The sequence below is a fragment of the Streptopelia decaocto genome (assembly GCF_964273445.1).
Source record: "Streptopelia decaocto genome assembly, chromosome: 1".
Lineage (NCBI taxonomy): Eukaryota > Metazoa > Chordata > Aves > Columbiformes > Columbidae > Streptopelia > Streptopelia decaocto.
In genome coordinates this window covers 156247899-156270033 of record NC_138663.1, presented here as the reverse complement: position 1 = coordinate 156270033, position 22135 = coordinate 156247899, and the positions used below count along the sequence as shown (strand labels likewise).

General features: G+C 36.7%; 1 protein-coding gene across 1 annotated transcript in view; it reads left to right on the top strand.

Annotated features, from left to right (window-relative positions):
• PCCA (propionyl-CoA carboxylase subunit alpha) overlaps positions 1-22135 on the top strand; it is a 287256-nt gene that overhangs the window by 73138 nt on the left and 191983 nt on the right. Inside the window, exons 7-10 of the mRNA XM_082058341.1 lie at positions 734-865; positions 7539-7575; positions 13601-13679; positions 19857-19959. Of these exons, the coding sequence (XP_081914467.1) occupies positions 734-865; positions 7539-7575; positions 13601-13679; positions 19857-19959 (351 nt within the window). The remainder of the gene's footprint in view (positions 1-733; positions 866-7538; positions 7576-13600; positions 13680-19856; positions 19960-22135) is intronic.

The following is a 22135-nucleotide window of genomic DNA, read 5'->3' as shown; positions in this document are numbered from 1 at the left end:
ATTGCCTTTAGCTCAGTGTAGTACTGACCATGGAGAAGTTTGGAAAAATGTCATTGTACTTGATCACTGAAGTCTGTTTCTGGCATAGAGAAACACGAGGGGGAAAAATGCAATTCAGTGTTCTACTTACATGTTGAAGTATTAAAGTTGAAGTATTGATGTATTTTATGTTAACCTGTTTCTGCATTAGTATTGGAAAGGAGTTGCCAGAAAGAACTGGGGAAACATAATTTCACTTATGACCTTATTTTCAAGATCTTTAAATATATTGAGTGAGGGGCTGCACTTTCATTTTGATGTATCATCAAGGTTTGGTTTTAGGAATACCTAATGGAGTTTTCAACTGCATTACAGTTTGGCAAATGTATCTTTGTAAATCACTTGTGGCTGTTTCAATGGTGAGTTAACCAGCCTCTTTTCTCAAGGGATATTTCTAACTTTCAGGCTATAGTATTTCCACTTTAAACTATTTTTTTTGGCCTGGCTTTGATTTATACAAATGCTAATTTGTGTCTTTGAATCTGTTTCACAAAGTCATACGCATTTTTGATGAACTGGCTGAAATGCTGCTTATATATTACTAAGTTGTTACATAAACAGATCACTGTCTCTTCTAAATGTTGTTTCATTAATTAGCTCAAAAAGGGGAAGAAATTAATAGCAATGCCTGTGTAAGGTTGATTTTTTTTTTTTTTAGTTTCATCTCCTATAGTTATCCTCATTGTCTTTGCAGGCATCAGAAGGTGTCACCTTCATCGGACCTGACACACATGCTATTCAAGCTATGGGAGACAAGATTGAAAGCAAATTGTTAGCCAAGAATGCAAAGGTCAACACTATCCCTGGCTTTGATGGAGTAGTCAAGGTGAGAAATCATTTAATTACTGTCTGCCCACTGTAGGAAGTGTCTAAATAGAAGTACACCTATTGAAGGTTTGATCCAGAATATAATTATAATTGCAAGTTCTTTTTCAATAAGATGTAATTAGAAATGGGTACAGATTTTTACTAGTGAGAGAGCTTTGGAGAAGAGAAAGTCCTTTATAATAAATGATGTATAAAGGTTTACTTCTGTGGAGTCTCTAAAAATGTTGTGCTTTAAATTTAACGTCAGGGCACGTAAATGTGTTTAATATCATGTGGATTTGACTGCATATCTTTACATTTCTCAGGTCCTCTTGTTGGCCAAGATCTTGACAGCCCTAAATTAACAGTAAAGCTTGTTACGCTGTGTGAAGTTTCCATTTTATGGTTTATGTTGATGGTGTAGATTTCCATGTGTTGCAAAAGGTGGGATGAGGGTGGGGGAAAGTTGATGGCTCTTTGATTCTACAGCTAGTGTTCCTGTCGTTTTAGAAGGAATGATTTCCAATAGTTTTCTAAAAAATACTGTTTTTCTTTATATTTTGTAAGGTGAAATAAAGTATGTCTTGGTTTTGGTTTATTTTCTACTATAGTGATTAAGTATTGGGCTCTTAGAAGCTTTCCTGTGTCTTTATATTTTGTCTATGTTAATGTAGGAAAACAAGCTTTTTTTCCTGTAAAACCTTTGTATACACCTAAAACTTTGTATTATAAAATGCTGACCTCCTGGGTTGGAATTTTTTTGTTGACATGTCAAGTTAATTTTTTTCAAATAAAATTTGAGTAAAACTTTGAGATTCAGGAAGAAGTGAAAAGTTTGTTTAAATAATGTAGTTGAAGGGAAAGCTTTTCAGGTTTGATTCATGGCAATTGATATTGACCTCTGATCATCATAAGTCTTATTTACATGGTGAAATAAGAAATGTCAAGATAATTCACAACAACTGAATATATTGATGGAATGCAGACTGTATTTTAAGGAGCAGTGTACACCAGAGCAATGATGTTCAGCATTGTTAGATTTTTAAACTCTGTTAGGAGGAAAAAAAAACAAATCCAACTAAATGAGAAAGGTGAATAGAATGCAAAGGAGCTAAGCCTCCACAAAATTATCTGTTCTGATGAGGATGCCTGGAGAACTTGGCTAGTAAGAAAAATGATAAAATCATGAAATAGCTGAGGTCAAAATGCACAAGAGAATTCTTTAGTACTCGTGATGGAAATGCTTGATGTGTAGTGTCTGGCAGTGGCATATGCTGCAACAAGTAAAAGTGCAAAGAATTTTCTCTTCTGGAGGGTTCCATATGAGTGTTAGGATGGTGTTTGTGGCAATGCTGAAGTCTGGTAGTGATAAGTTGAATGCAGCGTTCCTTCAGGTGGTTGAATGTTTTAGCATTGTGTATGTGGTCCTTTAGCACTCTAAGATTGAACAGCGGCCAAACTATTGAGCAGAAGATCCTCTGTGTGTCCTGTGTATTCTTCTAGACATCCTGAAAACAACTTTTAGAAAAACATCTAATTAGGAGAACTTTGAATTAATCATCTAAATTCCACAAGAATTTTTCTCATGTAGAATCAACTACTCAAAATGCTGGTTTTATCACTGTATCAAATTAAAACATATGTAAGGGTCTGTTCTGCTAATATAAAAAAAAAACCACCATCCAAAACTGGTAAAGTAAGGTAGTGTTTAATGAAGAGAGAGCCATATAACCAGTGAAACTGAGCTACTTACCTGTGTGTTCTTGTTTGAGACCTTTAATTGCACTGTGTTTAGCAGTTATCCGAAGTTCCTGACACAAAATGAAAGAACGTAAGTGATCTGTTTGGCAATTGGCTTTATGCAGCAATAGTCCTAACACCAAATGAACTTGAACATAGGACTGAGTTAACTCCAGTCCTCAGCTATTGAAAGGAACTAAAAAGTAGTTGCCTGATTCTAAATTGTCCATATCATACCAATTTCACATAGCTCAGCCTTGCACTAGTTCTAAGTATCTGAAGAATGTCGATTGAAAACAAAAACCAAAATTAAGAAAAATCCTGCATTGTACTCATCTAATAAAAACAAGAGTCCACAGACACTGCCAGTGTTGTAGTTGCCATCAGAAAGGGGAGAAGAAAATTGCAGGTTAACCAGTGCTTTGGTTACCAGTTCTAGGAAAAAAACCTTTTGATAATTATGATGCTTGCTATGGATCTAAATATGTGCCTGTGTTTGTCCTCTGATCTCTTTCGTGTGATAATGTGTCTTTTGCTTGGATGAATAGGTCACAGAGGATGCCTGATGTCTGGTTAGAGATTGATGTACTATTTTGCCAATTCAGACTAAGATAGGAAGGGCAAAGCTGTGTGATACCAGGTACAATCACAAGAGCAGCACAGAAGGAACTGGGGGCTGTATAGTATTTTTGTAATTCTGTGGAAGACCTGTTTTGGTCACAGAGTTATGAGGCATTTGAAATCTTTGAGGGTTTTATTCTTGAGAAATAAAAATTTTAGAGGTCCTAGGAAGGAGTTAAGTGCCTGATTGATACTTGAGTTGATTATAAGTGGCTTCATCTTTGTAGAAGAGTCTTAATAAAGCTGGAAGAAAACCGCATTCATGCCTCTGATGCCAGAAATTAAGGAAGATCAGTTGCATGTATTCTTTGTGGCCAAATAGTTAAAGCAAACATAGAGTAACAGCTTCTAGTGCTTCATTATTCAACTCGGGACTGCACTGAAAAATCTTTGTTACTTGCAGTAACAAAGCACTTGTTAGTGCTGCAGATACATAGGTCCTTCATGAATAAAGGCTGTTTTCCCCCTCTTATGTTGCTTGTAACTTACACATAGTAGACACTGTAGTTGCTAAGCTTTTGTAATAACTTATTGGAGAAGTTGCATGCAGAAAAATTCCCAGCGAATGGAAATTTAAGAGAAGGAAGCCTTTCAACATTTTACTTAAGGACCTGCAAGGATAGAAGAGGAGGATGCTTGTTGTAACACACAGCTAAATATTTGCATATAGGTAAATGATGTAGTAAATATGAAACGGAGAATGGGAAGACATGGAGTGAGAGTGGAGAGGGGTAGATTGACAAACAGTAACTTTCTTCTCATCCCTGGTTCAGTTTCTCAGTTGTCTGGGCAAGAGTCTACCTATGTAAAGAGCCTGAGTCTTGGTGCTGTCAGCTAGAGAGCCAACAAAGTATTAAAGGTAGTTAATTTCAAAATCTGCGAGTACAATTAGTATCCTAAAACGTGATTGGGGCAGATAGTGGTAAATAGTCTTAATTAAAAGAATGTGTTAATCCATGTGAGCAGTGTCTGAAGTTAGAGCAGAGATGTATTGTATGTAAATGAGTAAAGAGGAACAAGCAACAGGAAGAAAGTGGAGGCTGAGGAATGAGTACAAGATGTCATGGTGAAAAACAGGCAAAGGAATGGCAAGGGAAGAAAGTGTGCGTGGTATGGTGTTCTTTTTAATATTGTTTCACCATGTATAGCAAGTTTGTTTTTATGCCTCATGGAACATTGTGGGTGTAAACCCAGAAGGTGAGTGTGTCTGGGTGTCTGAGTTTCACTGATGTCAGTAGACATGTTGAAGGCTTTCAGCAAGGCTATGAATGTATAGTATTTAAGTTTGAGGCACCTGTTTTGGCTGTATTCTTGCACTACACTATTGAGGCTGGTATTAAATGATCCCTGTATTACTCAAGAGGTTGCTGGAGACAAGACGTGAGCTGGAGGTTCTCTAAACCCAACACCCTCAGCTGTGAAAACTATTATATAGTTCTTCATAATTAATACAGTGTTTTACAGCTCTAGGAGTCTCTTCAACAGCTTCATCTTGGCATTCCTCTACATCAGAATAGTTTCACTTTTTTGTCTCCACCTGCTGGTACCTGGCAGAGAGGCATGTATGTGAAGTTAGGAGATCAGAAATTCTGATGCTAGATTGAGTATTTATATCTTTAACTTAATGAAAACAGCCATTCGTAAAAACACTGCCATCATTTTATAACTCATTATTTTTATGAGCTTGTACCATTACTTGGGTGTTTTTATTTGTACAATAAAAGGTGGTGCTAAAGTTATGTATTTCTTTACAATCTGCTGTTTATTTTGGGAAAATGGTAGTGTATCTAATGTGTTTTTGGAGGAAATAGCAGTAAATCATTGAGGACTTTGCCTTTTAAAAAATAATTCAAAATGATTTTAGTACCAATGTAGTTTCCTATATTTTGAACATGTAGACTTGTGTTATGCAGTCTCTATAGCATTATGGTTTTTTTGCCCCCCTATGGCAAATGTTGTGTATCTATCATAAGTTCTTTGCACTAAAAATCTAAAATAACTGTCCTAAATTTTATGAGTGCTTGAACTGCTGCTGTATGTATGGAAGCTGCAAGTGAAATGCATGATCCTAAAAAACAGTTTCTTAGGGAAAAAGATCAAAAGACTTACCAAATTTCAATGTCAGTTGTTTATTTTTTAAGTTTTTTTTTTTTCTTTAAAGTTCAGCATTTTTTTTTAATTTCAGAAATGCTCTTTGAAGGCTAAAGAATTTGAATGGGGGTTTTTTGTATCTTTAGAGTTTGGGTTCTAAGACATTAGAACTGTAAAAGAAACAGATGTTAAAATAGTGTAAATTAATAACCGTGCTGGGCAGATGACTTGAGTCTATTCAAGCCACAACTGAGACAATTAGAGCTCCTGACACAATACCGCTTATTATTTCAAGTTGTTGTATGTGTGTGTAAAAATACAGTGGCAGGGAAAAGTTCCTCTGTAATGATTTGCAGCTTGTCTTCCAGTGGACTGCGACGTATCAGCCACTTGTTTGCAGGTAACTAAGTGGAAAAAAAATCACCCTGTTTGCTTCCCCCCTCTTAATTCTATTTTGCAAATATATGAGTAAATTTGCAAGAGAAAAGAAATGTAAAAGTTTCCTTCTCCACTATAATCGTGGCTCTTCATCAGTCATCACTCTTCCTGCATTTTGTTCAAGAGGCTCTAATTGTCTGCATTTGGCAGGTTTAACACTTCCTGACAGAGAGGCTATTAAGGGGAAGTATTCTCGCATAACTGTCACAGGCAGGAACAAAGAACCTTCAAACTCAATGTGTGGAAACCACTAACATTCTTAAATGACCCTTTTCATGCATTTTATCCCTTTAAGCTAAAATTTGGAGGGTGCAGGGTCATGGAAAGCAGCAAGGTGTAATAAAACAGTAAACCCTGATTTTTTTTTTCTTTTTTTTTTTGGGAAGGGTGCAAGGCTTTTTGCTAGATTTCTCTTGACTTAAAAACAACTGTTATTTGGAAAAATCTCATTAACAGATGTGACTGGAGTAAAAAGACTTAAAACTGATGTTGTTTTCAGGACCGCTTTGAACTTAACAAGCACCGATTTGTGGAGCAGACTAGCTAATGAAAGGAAATTAAATTTTCTGACAACTTCCCCTGCCAGCCCCCTTATTCTTCATGGGGCTGTTACTAGGTACTGAAGACTTTTAAAGAGGATTTTGTTTTATTATCAGACATAAATGAACCAGGTATGAACATTTCTTACGTATTTTTTTTTTTTTAAGTTCTGACCTGGGTGCTTTTAAAACGGATTGCCTTGAAAGCTTTAAAAATATCAGGTTTCATTTTAATGTTCATAAGTCAGCCCCCATAGTTTCAGACACACTTAGCAGCTGGTGGTTTCCAGACATTACTGCCTTCCATACAAATGTTTTAATGCGTGTCCTGAAATAGTATAAATATTAGCAAATTTGGATGGAATTTTCAAACTTAACCCATGCCACTGTAACCTAACTCTTTTCCTTTCAAGTATTAGATAATGGAATTATATTGTTATCAATAGAAGAAACCACAATTAACTACTGCAGGAAAAGAGATTTGGTTAAGTAGTAAGCAATTAAAGTATTTTGTTTTATATTTTCTGGGTTTCCTAATACATTTTTCTGTACCAGGCTACAGTGGTGGCAGTCAGCTGAAGCAATAGGTGGCATCAACAAAGGAATTGTTCTAATTTTCATACACTAGTAATGTGTGGGACTCATTTTAGAGGGAAACAATTATGTGATTTTTTTCTTATTTCAGATGCGGTTTAAAGTGATGCATTTAAGGTTTATTCTGTCTTTAGAATGAAATACTTACAAAAGTGAAATGCTTATATTCTTTCTTCTGTAGACCAAAAAAAAAAAGTCTTTAAATTAGTTCTGCAAGTTTTCTGAACCTGAATCACTCCCAAACAATAGAGAATCAACTCCCCCTACTGACAACAACCAGGAAAACACAAGAAATACCTGTGAGGACAGAAACAAACTGGCAGTGGACAAACTTTAACGATCTGATTTATGATCCATTATTGACTGTAAACTTCTACATTCTAGCATTAAATTCCTACAACTGCAGAAAATCATTTTGCGATGCTGGTTGTGTTTCCTGTCAGCTGATTCCTCGTTGCTTTGAGTTTCTCAGTATACTAATGATGAGGTAGAATTTACATTCCACTTATGGTATTAATTTTACATTCCTCTGGCTGAAAAGGGTCAGAAGGTTGTAAAATCAAACATTAAATGAATCAGAGGAGACAGTAGTGCAATATATGACTGCCCTCAGGACACAGTGCAGTGGCTGATGGGATTAACGTTGGGTCTCATTTCCTGCTTTTACAGGATGCAGATGAAGCTGTCAGAATTGCAAGGGAAATTGGTAAGTTCTTAAATTAGCTATGGTGGGATTTGTGTGCCTCTCAGCAGACATGGCTGACTAAATTGAATGTGTAATAAGTAATCCCTATAGAACAAATAATGTTTTAATAGTTTTTAAGTTCCCTGTTTCCTATAGGGCTGGAAGAATCTAGACATTAACACCCTGTCTCTTAAATCATCACATTTTATCTTTACAAACTGGACTTTACAGAAGTGCAGCCACGATTTGTGGAATGTGCATAATACGCAGTAATGAGTGGCTCACTAAAGGAGTTATTTCAAAGTATATCTGCAATTGGACACGATAGTCAGAAGTTAGGCATGGCACATTTCTCTTTATATGGAGGCTGACACCAGTGATGTTACAATCTTCATTCTTCATCACTGTGTAGACAGCAATTAGCTTGAATATCATCCAGACCACCAGGCTTTCTTCTGTGCTTTCTGGAATAAAGTTACTGTTCAGCTTCTGACTGTCTCGCAGAATCATGAAAAGAGCAACCAGCAAACTGTCTGGGACTCACTTTGATTAAGGTTAAGTGTAATATGTGTTTAATGAGTTTTGGCTTTTATTTACTAAAGCTTAATATTGGGGAAAATATTTAACCATATGTTTGAAATTACACATGTTCTTAAATGCTTTCTAGAAGAAGAATCCAATGCAGTAAGATATTTTTCTTAGGGCCTTTTTGCATTTTAATTTTGAGACATTAGCCACAAGAAGCTATTTAGGTTCATCACAGCTACATAATTCGAAGGATGTATCTACATTTGAAGTTTCTTTTACTGTTCTAGCTACAAATACATCTCACCTGTGTCAAAAGCCATAGCTGTGCCTCATGTGCCAAACAGAAATTGGGACTTGCACTACTGCAGAGGACTTTACATCAGCATAGCACCCTTCTGCTTTCAGTTTAAGTTGGGGTTCTTACTCTGCCCTGGTTAACGACCCTGAAACCCCTCAGTGTAGGTTTGGGTGGCTTTTAGGCTGGCACAACTGATGTCAGTGTTTCTGTGCATCAACCTTTATGTCCCTGTTGGGGTAGCAAGTGATTGCTGATCACTGTCCTGGGAGCAGAAAAAAAAGTGAATAGCGTATCAACCAAACCAGAACATTTAGAGAACTGCAAATAAAATTGGTTTTAGTCCTTAAAAAGGTATACATAGTATTATGTTATTGCGGTTCAGTTACACTTCAATAGTCTTTTTTTGTTCTTTCTCTTTAAAGATTTCCTGCAAGTATTTTTAAAGCAGTTTTGACTAATAAGTTGGAAGGCATACCCTTTAAAATTTATTCTTGATTTTCTTCTGAGCTCTTCTGGTGTTCTGTTGACTAGTTCCTGTCTTTGATATCAGTAGCAGTCAAGGCAGTCTTAAATCTGTAGATATTAAAGTCAATTACAGACAGCTGGGTGGTGCTTTATCTAGATGACAAATTCTTAAACTACTTTGATAGAAAAAAAGATTTGTACTATGGGGTACTGAAAGAAAAATGACCTTTCTAGCCTTTTCCCCACCCATGTTTTGACCAGTTGATCAGTTTGGTTAAACTTTTGTCTAATTGTGACCACTGATCAGAGTAAAACACAATGATTTGTAATTTCAAAGGATCTAAAATGGGATGAAATTGAAGTCTCTTACGTAAGGCACTTGATATGCAATTGGACACTTTCAGACTATTTTTAATTTCACTTATCCAGAGCCTCAGTCTTCCAAGAATGCTTAATTACCAAAAAAAAAAAAAAAAAAAAAAATTTGTTGCGGGTCATCGCTTCAAGCTCTGAAACATGGTCTAATGTTCTCTTGCTGCCTGCATTTTTTTCCTGCTTTTCCCTGTTATGTTCTGGCCAAATATCCAGGAGTAGTGAAGCATGGCAATTCAGGGTTGAGACACCTCATTTACCTGTTTCAGTGGCTGTTATTGATGGATACCAAATTTGTAAGTACAGGAGTAAAGTTTGTAATGATGGGAGCAAAACCTACCATTTGCCATTCATTTGAGATGTGCTCTCCCAAGTTTTCAAGAGAGAATGTGACAGAGCTACTAGGCTAAATCAAAAACTGGAAGCAGTTCAGGCACCAATTGCTTTATAGGCTCCTTTCTCTCTTCTCTATTTGTCTGTGTGGGCTGTTCTCTTGTGATCCTGTCTGTAGTGCTTAATCACATCAGCTCTTTTTCCATGCTACTTTTAAGTCTGTAAGTTGTGCATTAAGAACTGCTTGATTTCCGAAGCACTGATGAAAATCCAGGAAGTTTTACTCTTCAGCTTGTTTGAAAGAATTGAACAGCTATGAAGTGTGGGCAGTTTAAATGGAAGTCTATACAAAACTGAAGAGGTGAAAACCATGTTTTTGTCATATTTCATTTGACATGGCTTTGGTTAACACTAGCTTTTCAATATATACTGAAAATAATCTGGTATTGCCACGTGCAATATTGCTCAAACTCATAACGCACCATGCATTCTATAGTTTATTACCTGCAACTTTATTAAAATGGTTAAAGGACATCTAAAATAATGGTGGCAAAGAGTGGGAACTAAGAGCTGTGGAACATCAGAAGTTGGTTTACTCCTTTTACCATTTTGATTCTCAGAATAGTAACTGCCCCGGAAACAAAGCAGGTCTAACTTAATAGTACCTGTTCAGCAGCAAATGTTTGCCCGATCTTCAAATTTGTCAGCTTTTTACTGTTCTGCCTTCTAAGATATTTTTAGACTTATCCTTCAGATGTGTCATGAGAATGTAAAACTGTAGAACAAGAGTAGTTTTTATTCTTTATGGAATTTTAATTTCATGTGATTTTGTATCTAATTTGAGGGAAGGGGTGAAAACCTAACACCTACTTAAAATGTGCCCACTTTGTGGGACTCTTCATTGCTGTTGTTGTGGGTCTTTATAAATGCTATTAGAAATTGTTTGCATGCCTCTCCCTTCCCACAAGTAATCCAGCCCATCCGTGTGAGCATACTGCATCGGTCTTGAGTGCTGCTGAATGGTACAGGAGTGGTTAGGAGAACAATGAGTAACGCATCCTGATCCCAGCATCCTATGCTCAATAAGTATGCAAAACTTAGATTCTACAAAGCCTTCCTTGTCTGAGCACACATCAGTCTTTGGTATTGGCCAAAGAACTGCTGTTTAGCTTAGTTCAGTGCCCCAGAGAGCAAGAAGTGTGTAAAAAGCATGTTTGAGCAAAAGTTCAAGTCCCTTTATTTTCAGAGAACTGGCTAATCTTCATCCTGACTTGTAGAGGTGCTTTGCAAAGTAATTTTCCTCTTAACCTAAAAAGAGCTGTCTGTATCTTCTCAGAACAGGCCTTACTGGCATTTATTTTGTTTTTTTAAATGATATTGTCTCTCTCTGGAGTCTTTAACTGCCTCGCATACAAGTGTGGTCAACATGTAATCACTATACATAAAAGGTGGAGGGAGAAGCCAAGTGTTCTGCACTTGATGAGCAATACCAGTCACCCTTGTATCCTGTCTGATAGTTTAAACATGTGAGTTGTGATATGTGAACTTCTATATTCTCTAACATGTAAAGACTCACTGAGGCTCACTGCCAGCGTGCTTATTTTGCTGTTGAAATGAAAGAACAGTAAATTATGACTAGACTCTGCTTATAGAAGTAAAATCAGTGAGCCATTCAAGAAACTGAAATTGTTAGACTGAAATTGTTAACATCATTGATGATGATTTTTTTCAAGTACAGGTAACACTGAATAAGATAGATTAGGCAATGGAAATTGCCACAGTGAATCTGCCATAATAAGGCTTAAAACAATGCTTATTTCAGAATTTCAGACTTGAAGCCTCTTGAGTTGAAGAGAGTCTCCAGCTGGTGATAGTGTTGCCAGAGGTGTAAGATCACTAGTGTTACCCAGTTAAATCTTATTTCTTGCATGAAAATCATTACAAGATGTGCCTTTTGCTTCATTTCAAGATAGCCAGTGACTTGTCTGGGAGCCTGGTAGTTACAACAGCTACAGCACAGATGAATTGTGTGGATATTGCATATACTGCATTTCATGAAAATGAGTTGAACTTCACTGTTTGCTGCATGCAATCTAGAGTTATTTTACGCATGCACTTTTATCTCTGGGATTGTAGATGCCTTGAAAATATTTATAGTTCTGGATCAAACCCATTGTTGCTTTGTGACTTATCCTGTACTCCTCTGTGGAAACATGAGGAAAATGCAGGAGACACTCTAGCAAGCTTAATAGAATCACAGAATAGTTTGGGTTCGAAGGGACCTTCAGAGGTCATCTAGTCCAACCCCCTGCAATGAGCAGGGACATCTGCAACTAGATGAGGTTGCTCAGAGCCCCGTCCAGCCTGGCCTGGAATGTCTCCAGGGATGGGGCATCTACCACCTCTCTGGGCAACCTGGGACAGTGTTTCACCTCTCTCATTGAAAAGAAAAAAAATTTGTGTAGCTGTGTTTCATCTTACCTTTATACCTAGTAACTAGAGGTGAATTTAGACTCTAAGGCATGAAGATTTATAGCCTTTTGGTCATCACTGCTTGGAGGAGCTTGATTTGTGCTCTACAGATGCTCATCTGTTACCTTTCTGCAGCTTTTAGCCATACGAATGCTCCGTAGCATGGGGTTCCACAGTCTAATAACATGCTATGCTGGAAATTGTTTTTTTTGGTGTTTCTTTGTTAATGTAATGTTCTATTTTACTAGTGCCTTCCAATCAACACTAGTCTTTCTTATGCTTGTATTATGCCTTTTTTTGGTGTGTCTGCTTCAGTCTTTTTAAGCAAAAGGTTTTCCAGATCTTGCTGGTTTTAATTATCGTCCTCTGATCCTCATTTTAGTCAAATGACTTTGGGAGGAGGTGGGCATACTGTATCACTGTCACTTGACAGAGCAAGAGTAATCTACATTCCAGAAAGAAATTGTAAACAGTAGTTACACAGATGATATACTTGACCATTTGTACTTAGAACCATATTCAAGTGTCCCTTTCTGTCCCCAGATCAAAGCCTTTTATATATAGAGTGTTCAGTTTGCCATGGACGATTCTTCTCAGACAACATCAGCTGGTCTGATATTTGGCTTAATGTTATGATTTTCCTTTAACAAACTGGAGAGAATTTTCTGCTGTCCTAGAAATGTCAAAAACTTCCTAATCAGATCCTTAGTTTTCAAATTTCTGTGCATTCATGTTGGAGAAAGGTGAAGTTTGCTGATATGAATAAGAAATTGTTTTAGGAAGTTGCTTTGAATTAAAATATTGTACTACAAGATAAAAATAATAACAGATAATAATTACCATATCTGCTTTTAAATGGCATAATTTGTTAATGCACTTTTCTGGCTTTTTGAAATCTAAGGTCCTGACTTAGATTCTGAGAGTAAAATATTACTAGTTATGCACAATGTTGTCAGATTTATGCAGCTTATTTTTTCTTACTACATGTCAGTTTGGGGAAAATCCTTTTTTATTGTTTAAAAAAAAGCATAATCTGCTTTCTGTGATACTTATTGTTACATAATATCTGAGCAGCACAACTCTTTTGAGGTGCTCTGCTATTTAAAATGTACTGCACTAGAAGTGTTAAGATACGGGTTTGCTTACTGAATGTCTTGACTAATAGTTTATGAAGATCTCCTGCTTATTTTTCCTAGTAATCTTTTAAATAATTTTATCATACCTGTAGCTTATTTCAGCAGCAACAAAGGGAAAAAAGTTGTTCCTAAAGAAATGTGAGCTTAAAAAGGTCAAATGCTTTTATTCATAAATCACTTTGTTACTTACAAATAATTCATTCAGTGCTGGTTGGTTTTTTTTTTTGGTATAAATGAAATAGAGAAGACAACCTTTCTTGGCTTCAGAAATCACTGCACTGACAGCTAAGTCCCGAAAAGAAAAATCTCTCCTCTCCCTCCAAAGTGTTTTAATAAACGAAGTTATTGTCTCATGGAATTATTGGACATGTGGTCAGTTGTCATGTTTCTCTGACCAACTGAACAAAGTTTGAACTTCTGTCTAATTGTTCCCCGCTGTTAGGCTACCCTGTCATGATCAAGGCCTCAGCAGGTGGTGGTGGGAAAGGCATGAGAATCGCTTGGGATGATGAAGAGACCAGGTGAGATGCTGTCCAGACGCTTGCCTTGATGAATGCTGCACTTACTGAAGTCCCATTAAGCCACTGTGAGCTGACAGCTGAGCAGATATGAAATGTTAAACAGCGAAATTGGATATTATTTGGTGTTCTCACTTTTGTGTAGTGAGCGGTAGACTTTAAGAGTTTGCATGTGTCTAATTAAAATTAATTTTTGCATAAACCTTACAAAACATGGTCTATTAATTTGAGTGAAAAAACCCAACACTTAAAACTGCCTTTAGTCTAATGACAAACTGTAAATAACATTTTGCTCTATGCCTTTCAGAATGCTGATGTATTAATTGTCTGTGTGTTAGTTAGAATACTTATTGGCCCTGATTCTCAAACATTAATGCGTGCCATTAGTTCTGTTAAAGTTGATGAAACTGATTATTTGTGTGTGGAAACACATATGGTGTTTCCAGAATGTGCTCTAATAAATTGTGTACTTCTGTGTTTAAAATATTTGTCTCAGCAAACTATTGTGCTTTTGCCTGTTTGAAACAAAGTTTGTTTAAACACACAGACATTTTCATGTCTAATAATGCTTGTCTGAATCCTGAATGCTTCAAGATGCTTTGTTATTGACTTGAATGCTTGCAGTTCATTCTCTGCTGATATTCTGGTGATGAGGAGCCTGGTTTCAACCCCATGTGCCACTGATGTTACAGAAAAATGCATTTTGTGATTTTTTTTTTTTTTTTAGACTTGTAACAAAAAGCATATTTGATCCAAAATTAGATAATGTATTAAATGTTTTCCTTTCCACATGGACAGAGCAGCCACATATACTGTAATCAGTTCAGAGTACAACTTAAATTTTCATCCGTTTAATTTAGTCACCTGCAAGATTTCCCTATCATAGTTTTGTGTTCCCTATTAAACTTCTGTTTATCAAAACCTAAAAGCTGAAAAAAAACCCAATAACTGGCTAGCAGTTAAATTTTAGATGCAAAGAAAATATGAGATAGTGGGGTTTTTTTTGTACCTTGCCATCTCTAGTCCATTTATATTGAGGTCCAAATAGGAAAACAAGGTTTTGCACATTAGAATGAAGATCTAGAATAAACTGCTTTTTTTACAAGGATGCTTTGTTCCCACTGCTTTAGAATCCAAAATTACTGCCTTGATCCTGTTCAAGCATCAATTGCTTATGTTGGACTTGAAAGGAAGGCATTCATTTCTTGTTTTGCTCAGAAAAGAGCAGAGGAGCTCAATTAAAGTAACTGTTTAAAAATTGAAAACTGGATCTAAAATCATGATTGCACACTTGTTTTGGAGAAAAGTTGTGGTTATTGTTTGGAAAGTCACTTGATAGAGCCGATTGGTATCAACAGAAGCTAGCTAGAGATGTTATTTTTTGTATACTTGCATACAAAATTAATTTAGTGATATTACTTTGACTCAGTGATTTTTTTTTCCTAAGTTATATTAATTTCAGATACTTGCTTTGGTTGTGAAAAGCCTTTGAAATACCATTCAGCTCCTTATTTGCAAATGGTGCTCCTACAATAATCCTTTTAGTTAAGTTATGCAAGCTTTTTCTTTACAGTGTAATTTTATACAGTAATATCTAAAAAGTGCTAAAAGAAAAAATACCTAGACTGAGTCACAGATCAACACTTGTTACTGAACCTGATATCAAGGAGGAATACTTATTTGAACATTTACAGGTAAGCAGCAATGAAGACAAAATTAAGTTGGCAAAGCACTTGTTGCAGGGAGATGAAAGTGAGATTAAGAGAACTGAAGACAGAAACAGATTTGCATTTACATATGGAATAGAGCATTGGGGTTTCTCTTACAGTGTGTCTTAAAGAAAGATCTGTGAAGTTATAAAAGATTTGTTGTACACTTTCATTAATTGCATTATGGAACTAAGATTGTTCCTTTATATCTGTCTGAAGAACAACATTTGACTGAGTGTTTTGAAGGTGACTGAACTTATTACACTGTTTTGTCAGTATCTGATAGTTTTAATATCTCATGAAGAGTTGTTGACGTCATGTATTGTCTTCTGCATCCAAATCCATGTAATCCTAAAAAAAAAAAAAAGCTGCTTGTGAGCTGATTCCTCCATGCTTTCTAGCTCTCTCTGAAATGATGACCTTGTTTTGGTGTGGTCCGCAGACTGGTGGTGCTGCATTCCAGGTCAATGATAAAGAGGTTAAACTGGTTCCTGGGGCAATTCCCTTGTACTAGATTTCAGGTAGAGAATGAGCTGCTAATTTTGAGCCCAATGATCTAGCCAGTTTTTCACCCATCCAGTTGCACACCTGGGTAGATTGTAACACTCTATCTTGGTGGTGTGGTTTAGTCCCAGCTGCCAAGTTAGGACCATGTGCCACTTGCTCATTCTTTTTACATACCCTTTCCTCCCCTAGTGGGACAGGGAGGAGAGTTGGGAACCAAAGGGTGAAACTCAGAATAAAAACAGTTCAACAGAGCAGCAAAGCAAAAGAAAACAATAACAATAAAATAACATACAAAGTGGGGGATACACAATACAATCGCTCACCAACCCAGAAAACTGACTGCCTAGCAGTGATTGTGAGCACTGGTTGTGTGCAGCTGATCCTGGAAGAAACAAACCCTGGACCACAGCTTGTGCTTGAACGCAATTGCACCACCACCCCCCTGCCCCCAATCTGGGAACAGCAGAGCTCTGACAGCAGGGCAGCACTGGAACAGGTTCCCCAGGGAGGTGTCACGGCCCCAAGCCTGACAGTGTTCAAGAAGAGACTGGACAACACCCTCAGACACATGGTGTGAACTGTGGGGTTGTCCTGTGCAAGGACAGGAGTTGGACTCAATGATCCTTGTGAGTCCCTTCCAACGCAGGACATTCTATGATTCCCTGAGCAATGGGTATCACCCCTGGCCTGCTCCTCCCACTTTTATACTGAGCATGTCATTGTATGGTATGGAATATCCCTTTGGCTGGTTTGGATCAGCTGTCCTGACTCTTTCTCCTCCCAGCTTCCTAGGAAAATTAACCCTATCCCAGCTGAGCCAGCACACTTGGAAACAATGGTGCTGTGGGAGACCATTAAGGTCTTGCTAAAGTTGAGGGAGGTGATATCTACTGTTGCCATGTAATTCATAGTGTAGTAATAAAAGACAAGTGGATTGGTCAAGTATGATACTATTGGTGAATTCAGTCTGTTCTCATTTCCTTTCTCATCTCTAGAAATAGCTTTTAGGAGATCTTACTCTATGACTCTTCCCCAGAATTCAAACCAGCTTGTAGTTCTGCTGATTCTTTCATGCTCTTCTCCAAGATGAATGCAATATTTGTCTTCCTCTAGTCATCAGGAATCTTCCCATCCTCCAAAGCCTTTCTAAGATGACAGAGCAGTCCCACAGTGACATAAACTACCTCTCTTAGCATCCTATCTGGTCTAACAGACTTCTATGCGTTGATTTCTCAGGATATCCTTGATTCCATCATATTCTGCTACTGGTAATTCTTCTTTTTCAGCTCATATAATGTCTGTGTTGAGAAGTCCCTAGCATCCATCAGAAACTTGTGGTCTTCTGTATTGGTTTTCTAGCAGATGTCAGGGAGGTTAATTTGCTGTTTAAAAACAAAACCCAAAGAAAACCCAGAACAACAAAAAAAAAAACCCTACAGTCACCACCCCCAAAACCAAACAAACCTAAACCACTGACAAACCAAAAAACTCCTCTATCCCAAACAGTCCACAGTCTGAAAAACCCAAACCAAAACCACACAAACACTCAATGTCTTAGAGACTTTGAATTGCCTCTTCCTTGACTGAGACCCTCTCTCCTGCCCCTTGGTCTAGTGTGGGTGGCTGGCACTTGTAGGCTGTGAAGATGGCCCTGTGAGTGGGAGGTTAGTGAATCGCAGAATCATTTAAGTCAGAAGAGACCCTTAAGATCATAGAGTCCAACCATAACCTGGCACTAAGCCACGTCCCTAAGAATGCGGTGTATGGAGTGTGGGTCTGTACAGAGCCCTTGCTTACCAGTCCTCTGACCAGGTTGCCTCTTTACTTTGAGTCATAGCATAGAGGTATCAACAATGGTCTCCATGTAGGTGAGGTACATCAGCCTAAATGATTGTCTTGTCAAACATCAAGGCTTGATTAGGCTCCAGACAGCATCTTGCTTGCGTGGTAAACTGTACCTGGGCCCAGACAGGGGCAGTGAGCTCAGGTGCCCCAAGTCCCCCTGCACTTCTCTTCTGGGGTCAGTGAGGGCAGGAAAGTTTTGGATTTTTTGCACATATCAGTACAGTTGTTCTGCGTGGGTTGCATCTGCCCTGCAGAGGGGCCCCATAGGGCTGTTGCTTGGTGAAAGGATAGTGATAGTGCTTCAAATACAAATTCTCTTCTAGTCTAAATGGTGTGTTTTGTTTTGGTTGTGTGTTTTTTTTTTTTTTTTTTTTTTTTCTCTAAATATTCATAAGGAGACTCAGTAGATGAGGTTCTTAGAGACATGGTTTAGTGCTAGAGTTAGGTTATGGTTGGACTTGATGATCCTGAGGGTCTCTTCCAACTGAAATGATTTTATGATTCTATTATTCTGTGAACTAGTTTCATCTCTATTTGCTTAGTATGATCTCCTTAGGGAAGGTGAAGTGTGTTTATGGTAATTTTTATCACTAAACAAATGCAACTGCATAGATTTGTAAGCTGCAAACAAGGTCAGCATACCTGAGATAGTCATCCTCTTTTACATAATTTGAAAGGATTTACAGATGTATGGATTAGATAATTAGGCACCTGACTCTTTTTTTTTTAACAAGTATTTTGGTTTAGATTTCTAATTAGCACATACTTCAATGAAGGAAAAATAGTCAATTGTGCATAAAACTGTCTAATAGAATGTTTACAAAAAGAAACAAAGCCTTTCATATAGGAGGTAAAATAGCTCTAAATCTGTTTCAGTGAGCTCAAACACTGTGTATAACTATTTGTTACCTTGCTTTATTTTTTAGACAGATCAGGTAGTGTACAGAATCACAAATTTGATGTCCTTTTTAATTAAGTAATGCAATATATTGAAGTAAAATATGAGTTTAGTATTATATATTCAATATGATCTCTCAAAATTGTAGCATATATTATTCTACAGTCTTGAAAGAAGGTGCAGAAATAACCTTAAACCTATTTATCTTTATACTGTGTATTTGCCTATCTCATGGTTTGGTTGTCTGGGTTTTATTGGAACTGAACTCGATTCAAGGGATGGAAAGCACAGAAATTCAATTCAGTTGTGCTGTAGTTCTTGTTCATGGCACAAATATCAGGGCTGTTGCATTTCAGTAGTCAGTCTCACAGAAACTTACCCCAAACTTACCATATGCATCAGCATAAATGGGACCACCAAGCCTGTAGAAAACTTTGGTGGGGCCTTTGGGTCCCTGCATTGTGGTACATTTTACGCTGAGAAAACTGCATGTGGAGTTGTTTGTGAGCAGTTATGCTCTGTAGGAGTAATCTTTCTGCTGTGAAAAATAACAAATATAGTATCTTACAGTCTTGTGTAGTTACCTACGTGAGAGAAAAAACAGGGGAAAGTATACAGAATGCACACTATAACACTCAGTTATACTTTAATGGAGGGAAAACTAGTAGTACCGCTGGTATGCTCTGTAGAGTGAAGTATTGCATCTTCAGGTTCTGTGTTCAGTGATTGAATTTACAAGGTCTGCAATATTATATCTGCAGTTCTTTCATCTAATTAATGTGAAACTAACCTTTGCTATTCTTGAGTATTAAGAGGGCTGTGCACCTTAAATAATGGTGAGCTTTGCCCTTACTTCTGTATAACAAGTACTTTGCAATTAATGGTTTTAAAAATATGATTACTTTATTACTTTTGCGGAAGAAAATGCCAACAAAGAAAATTCACACAGATAATTGTTGGACGTGTCCGGACTTTTTAAACACACTGAAATTCTCTGTGTTTTAAGAGTTTTTTTTTTCTGTCTTTATAAGAAAAGAAAGAAAAAAGGGATGCTCATTAAAGAATCAAATGCAAATGGTAACACTTGGGTTTTGGGTGTGTGTGTTGTTTGATGAAATCTGCCAGATGACTGGATTGAATAGGTGTTCCTTCTCCTTGTATACTTCAGAACTTGATTTAACTTTTAAAATACAGATTATTCCTTTTTTTTTTTTATTTAAGGGAAGGTTTTAGGTTTTCATCTCAAGAAGCTGCTTCAAGTTTTGGTGATGATCGCTTACTTATAGAAAAGTTCATTGATAACCCTCGTCACATAGAAATCCAGGTTTGTATTATTGTTGTATATTTTTTAATTAATAAGGCTTGAACTCATGAACTAATCAAAGTCCAAAATGTTGCACACACTCTGCTAAAAAAGCCCTAGAGTCTCGTGTTTTCCTGTGTCTTAGGCCGTTGCTCAACCTACATGGCTATCGTACACAATACAGCCTTCCTGTTTTTATTCTCCAGCCTTTCTTTAGCAGGAAGACAGTGAATGACACTCAGTTAATTGAGAAAAAAAAAAAAAGGTTGTAGGTATCTGTCCTGAGGGCTTGAGCTTGAACTCCGGATTTTGATTGCAGTGTTTGAGCACAACAGAAGACATAGGAGTTCAAGTACTGTAACGCTTTACATTTTTCTTGCAAACTCTAGGTGGTTTTGTCAGTATTTTGGGTTCTGTTCTGAAGCGTCTAATGTTCCCTGGGAACTCAGGAGGATGCTTGTCCCATTTTGGGCAGTTTGTGTTTCAAAAATCAAGTGTATTCTCTTTAATTTCTGGATTGCGACCATTTATGTTGGTTGCTGGATCTAGTGTTAAGCCAGGTGTGCTAATGGAAAACAAGATCTGTTTGTTTTGGACAGACTCTTCAACAAAATTATTATTTTAAAATGTGTGATGTATTTGATCTTATGTAGGCAACTAAATTTTGTTTGTCAATAACTGTGAAATAATCTTTCCTGACAAGAAATCCATATGGAGTATGTCAGGTTCCTTAATTGAAATATAATTTCTTTTTGTCCAAAATATAAACTCCAAGTTGTGGCATATTTTCTTTTACAGGGAGAACCTGAAGTATTTTGACAGTAATTCAATAACTAAATGAACCAACAACAGTAAATGTGATAGTGTTGGATGATTTGTAATAGAGGACTATCCAACTTTTTTTACTCCACCAGATATGTGCCCATTCAAACCTGATGCTTCCTATGTTTTTCTTTATTTTAAATTTCCGTATAAAACTTGTCTGTGCACAAGGTAACTTACTGCATATGTGAAATGAAGAAACAATCTATAGAAGAGAAATTTAAAGTCCAACCTGTTCTCTTTTGAAGGATAATGGGAAGGTATATAGCAAACACGTAGTTTCAGCATTAATGTTAGATTACAAAAGACATCAGTTTACCAGAGCTCCTTCCCATATTCTGTTGCTATGGCTAATAATTTTTGGCTACCTATGTCTTTGTTTCCTTATTTTTCCTGTATGCAAATCAGTACACATTAAAGGTCTATTCCTTTCAATGCTTGCAGATTTGGGAGCTTCAGCACCTTCCTACTGACTCTTTGATAACTAAAGTTAGATGAGATTGATTCCTCTCTACTTTCATGATTTGCGGGCAGATTTTACGTTTTCTTGATTTCTTTAGGTTTAAAAAAGGTTACATCAAAAAAATTAGGTACTACTGTATTTAAGGACAGACAAATAATGTCACAGACATTAAACAAAATAGTTTTGCCATTAATAATTTATAGTTTTATTTATAAAAAGTTCACAATGAGTGTTGTTTTCCTTACACAAGCACTTTGATGGTACCTCTTAACAATACCATAGCATACCATTTTAACTTCATGTTCTAATAAGCTTTAGGACGTTGACCTTGGTTCATTTTCAGACTGCTAGATATACAAACAATTTGAGACCAGATGCTAAATATTTATTAATTTAGCAGTAACTTTTAAATAGAACTTTTTTTAATGTTCTCATATAGCTCCAAAGCATTGGTACTTAAAATTGTTAAATAAGGGGTTTCCTGTGTCTACCTATAAAACAATCACTTTGTAAAACATAAAAAAAGACTGAAACAATTAACAGGAAAATAGAGTCCAAATAGACTTCATGCTTGAACTGATTTGAAGTCTTGTTCTACTGAAATATCTGGTATAAAGAACCTGAGTTTAAAGTAAGAGTATATGGAATGTCTATTACTTGGCTAAATAGCAATCCTTCAACTGTGAATAAAATTTAGATGAATATGTAGGAGAGGTTGTGATACATTATATTTAATTATTTTGGCATATAGATGGATATTGCATATCCTAACGTCATAGTCATCTAATCTGACAAAACGGGACGTTATCTTTTAGGCATATTTAGCTGTTTAGAAAAAAAGCTGTAGCTGTGACATACATTTTAGTGAGTTGTATACTGGTATCTCACGTTATCTCAGAGATGATGATTTCA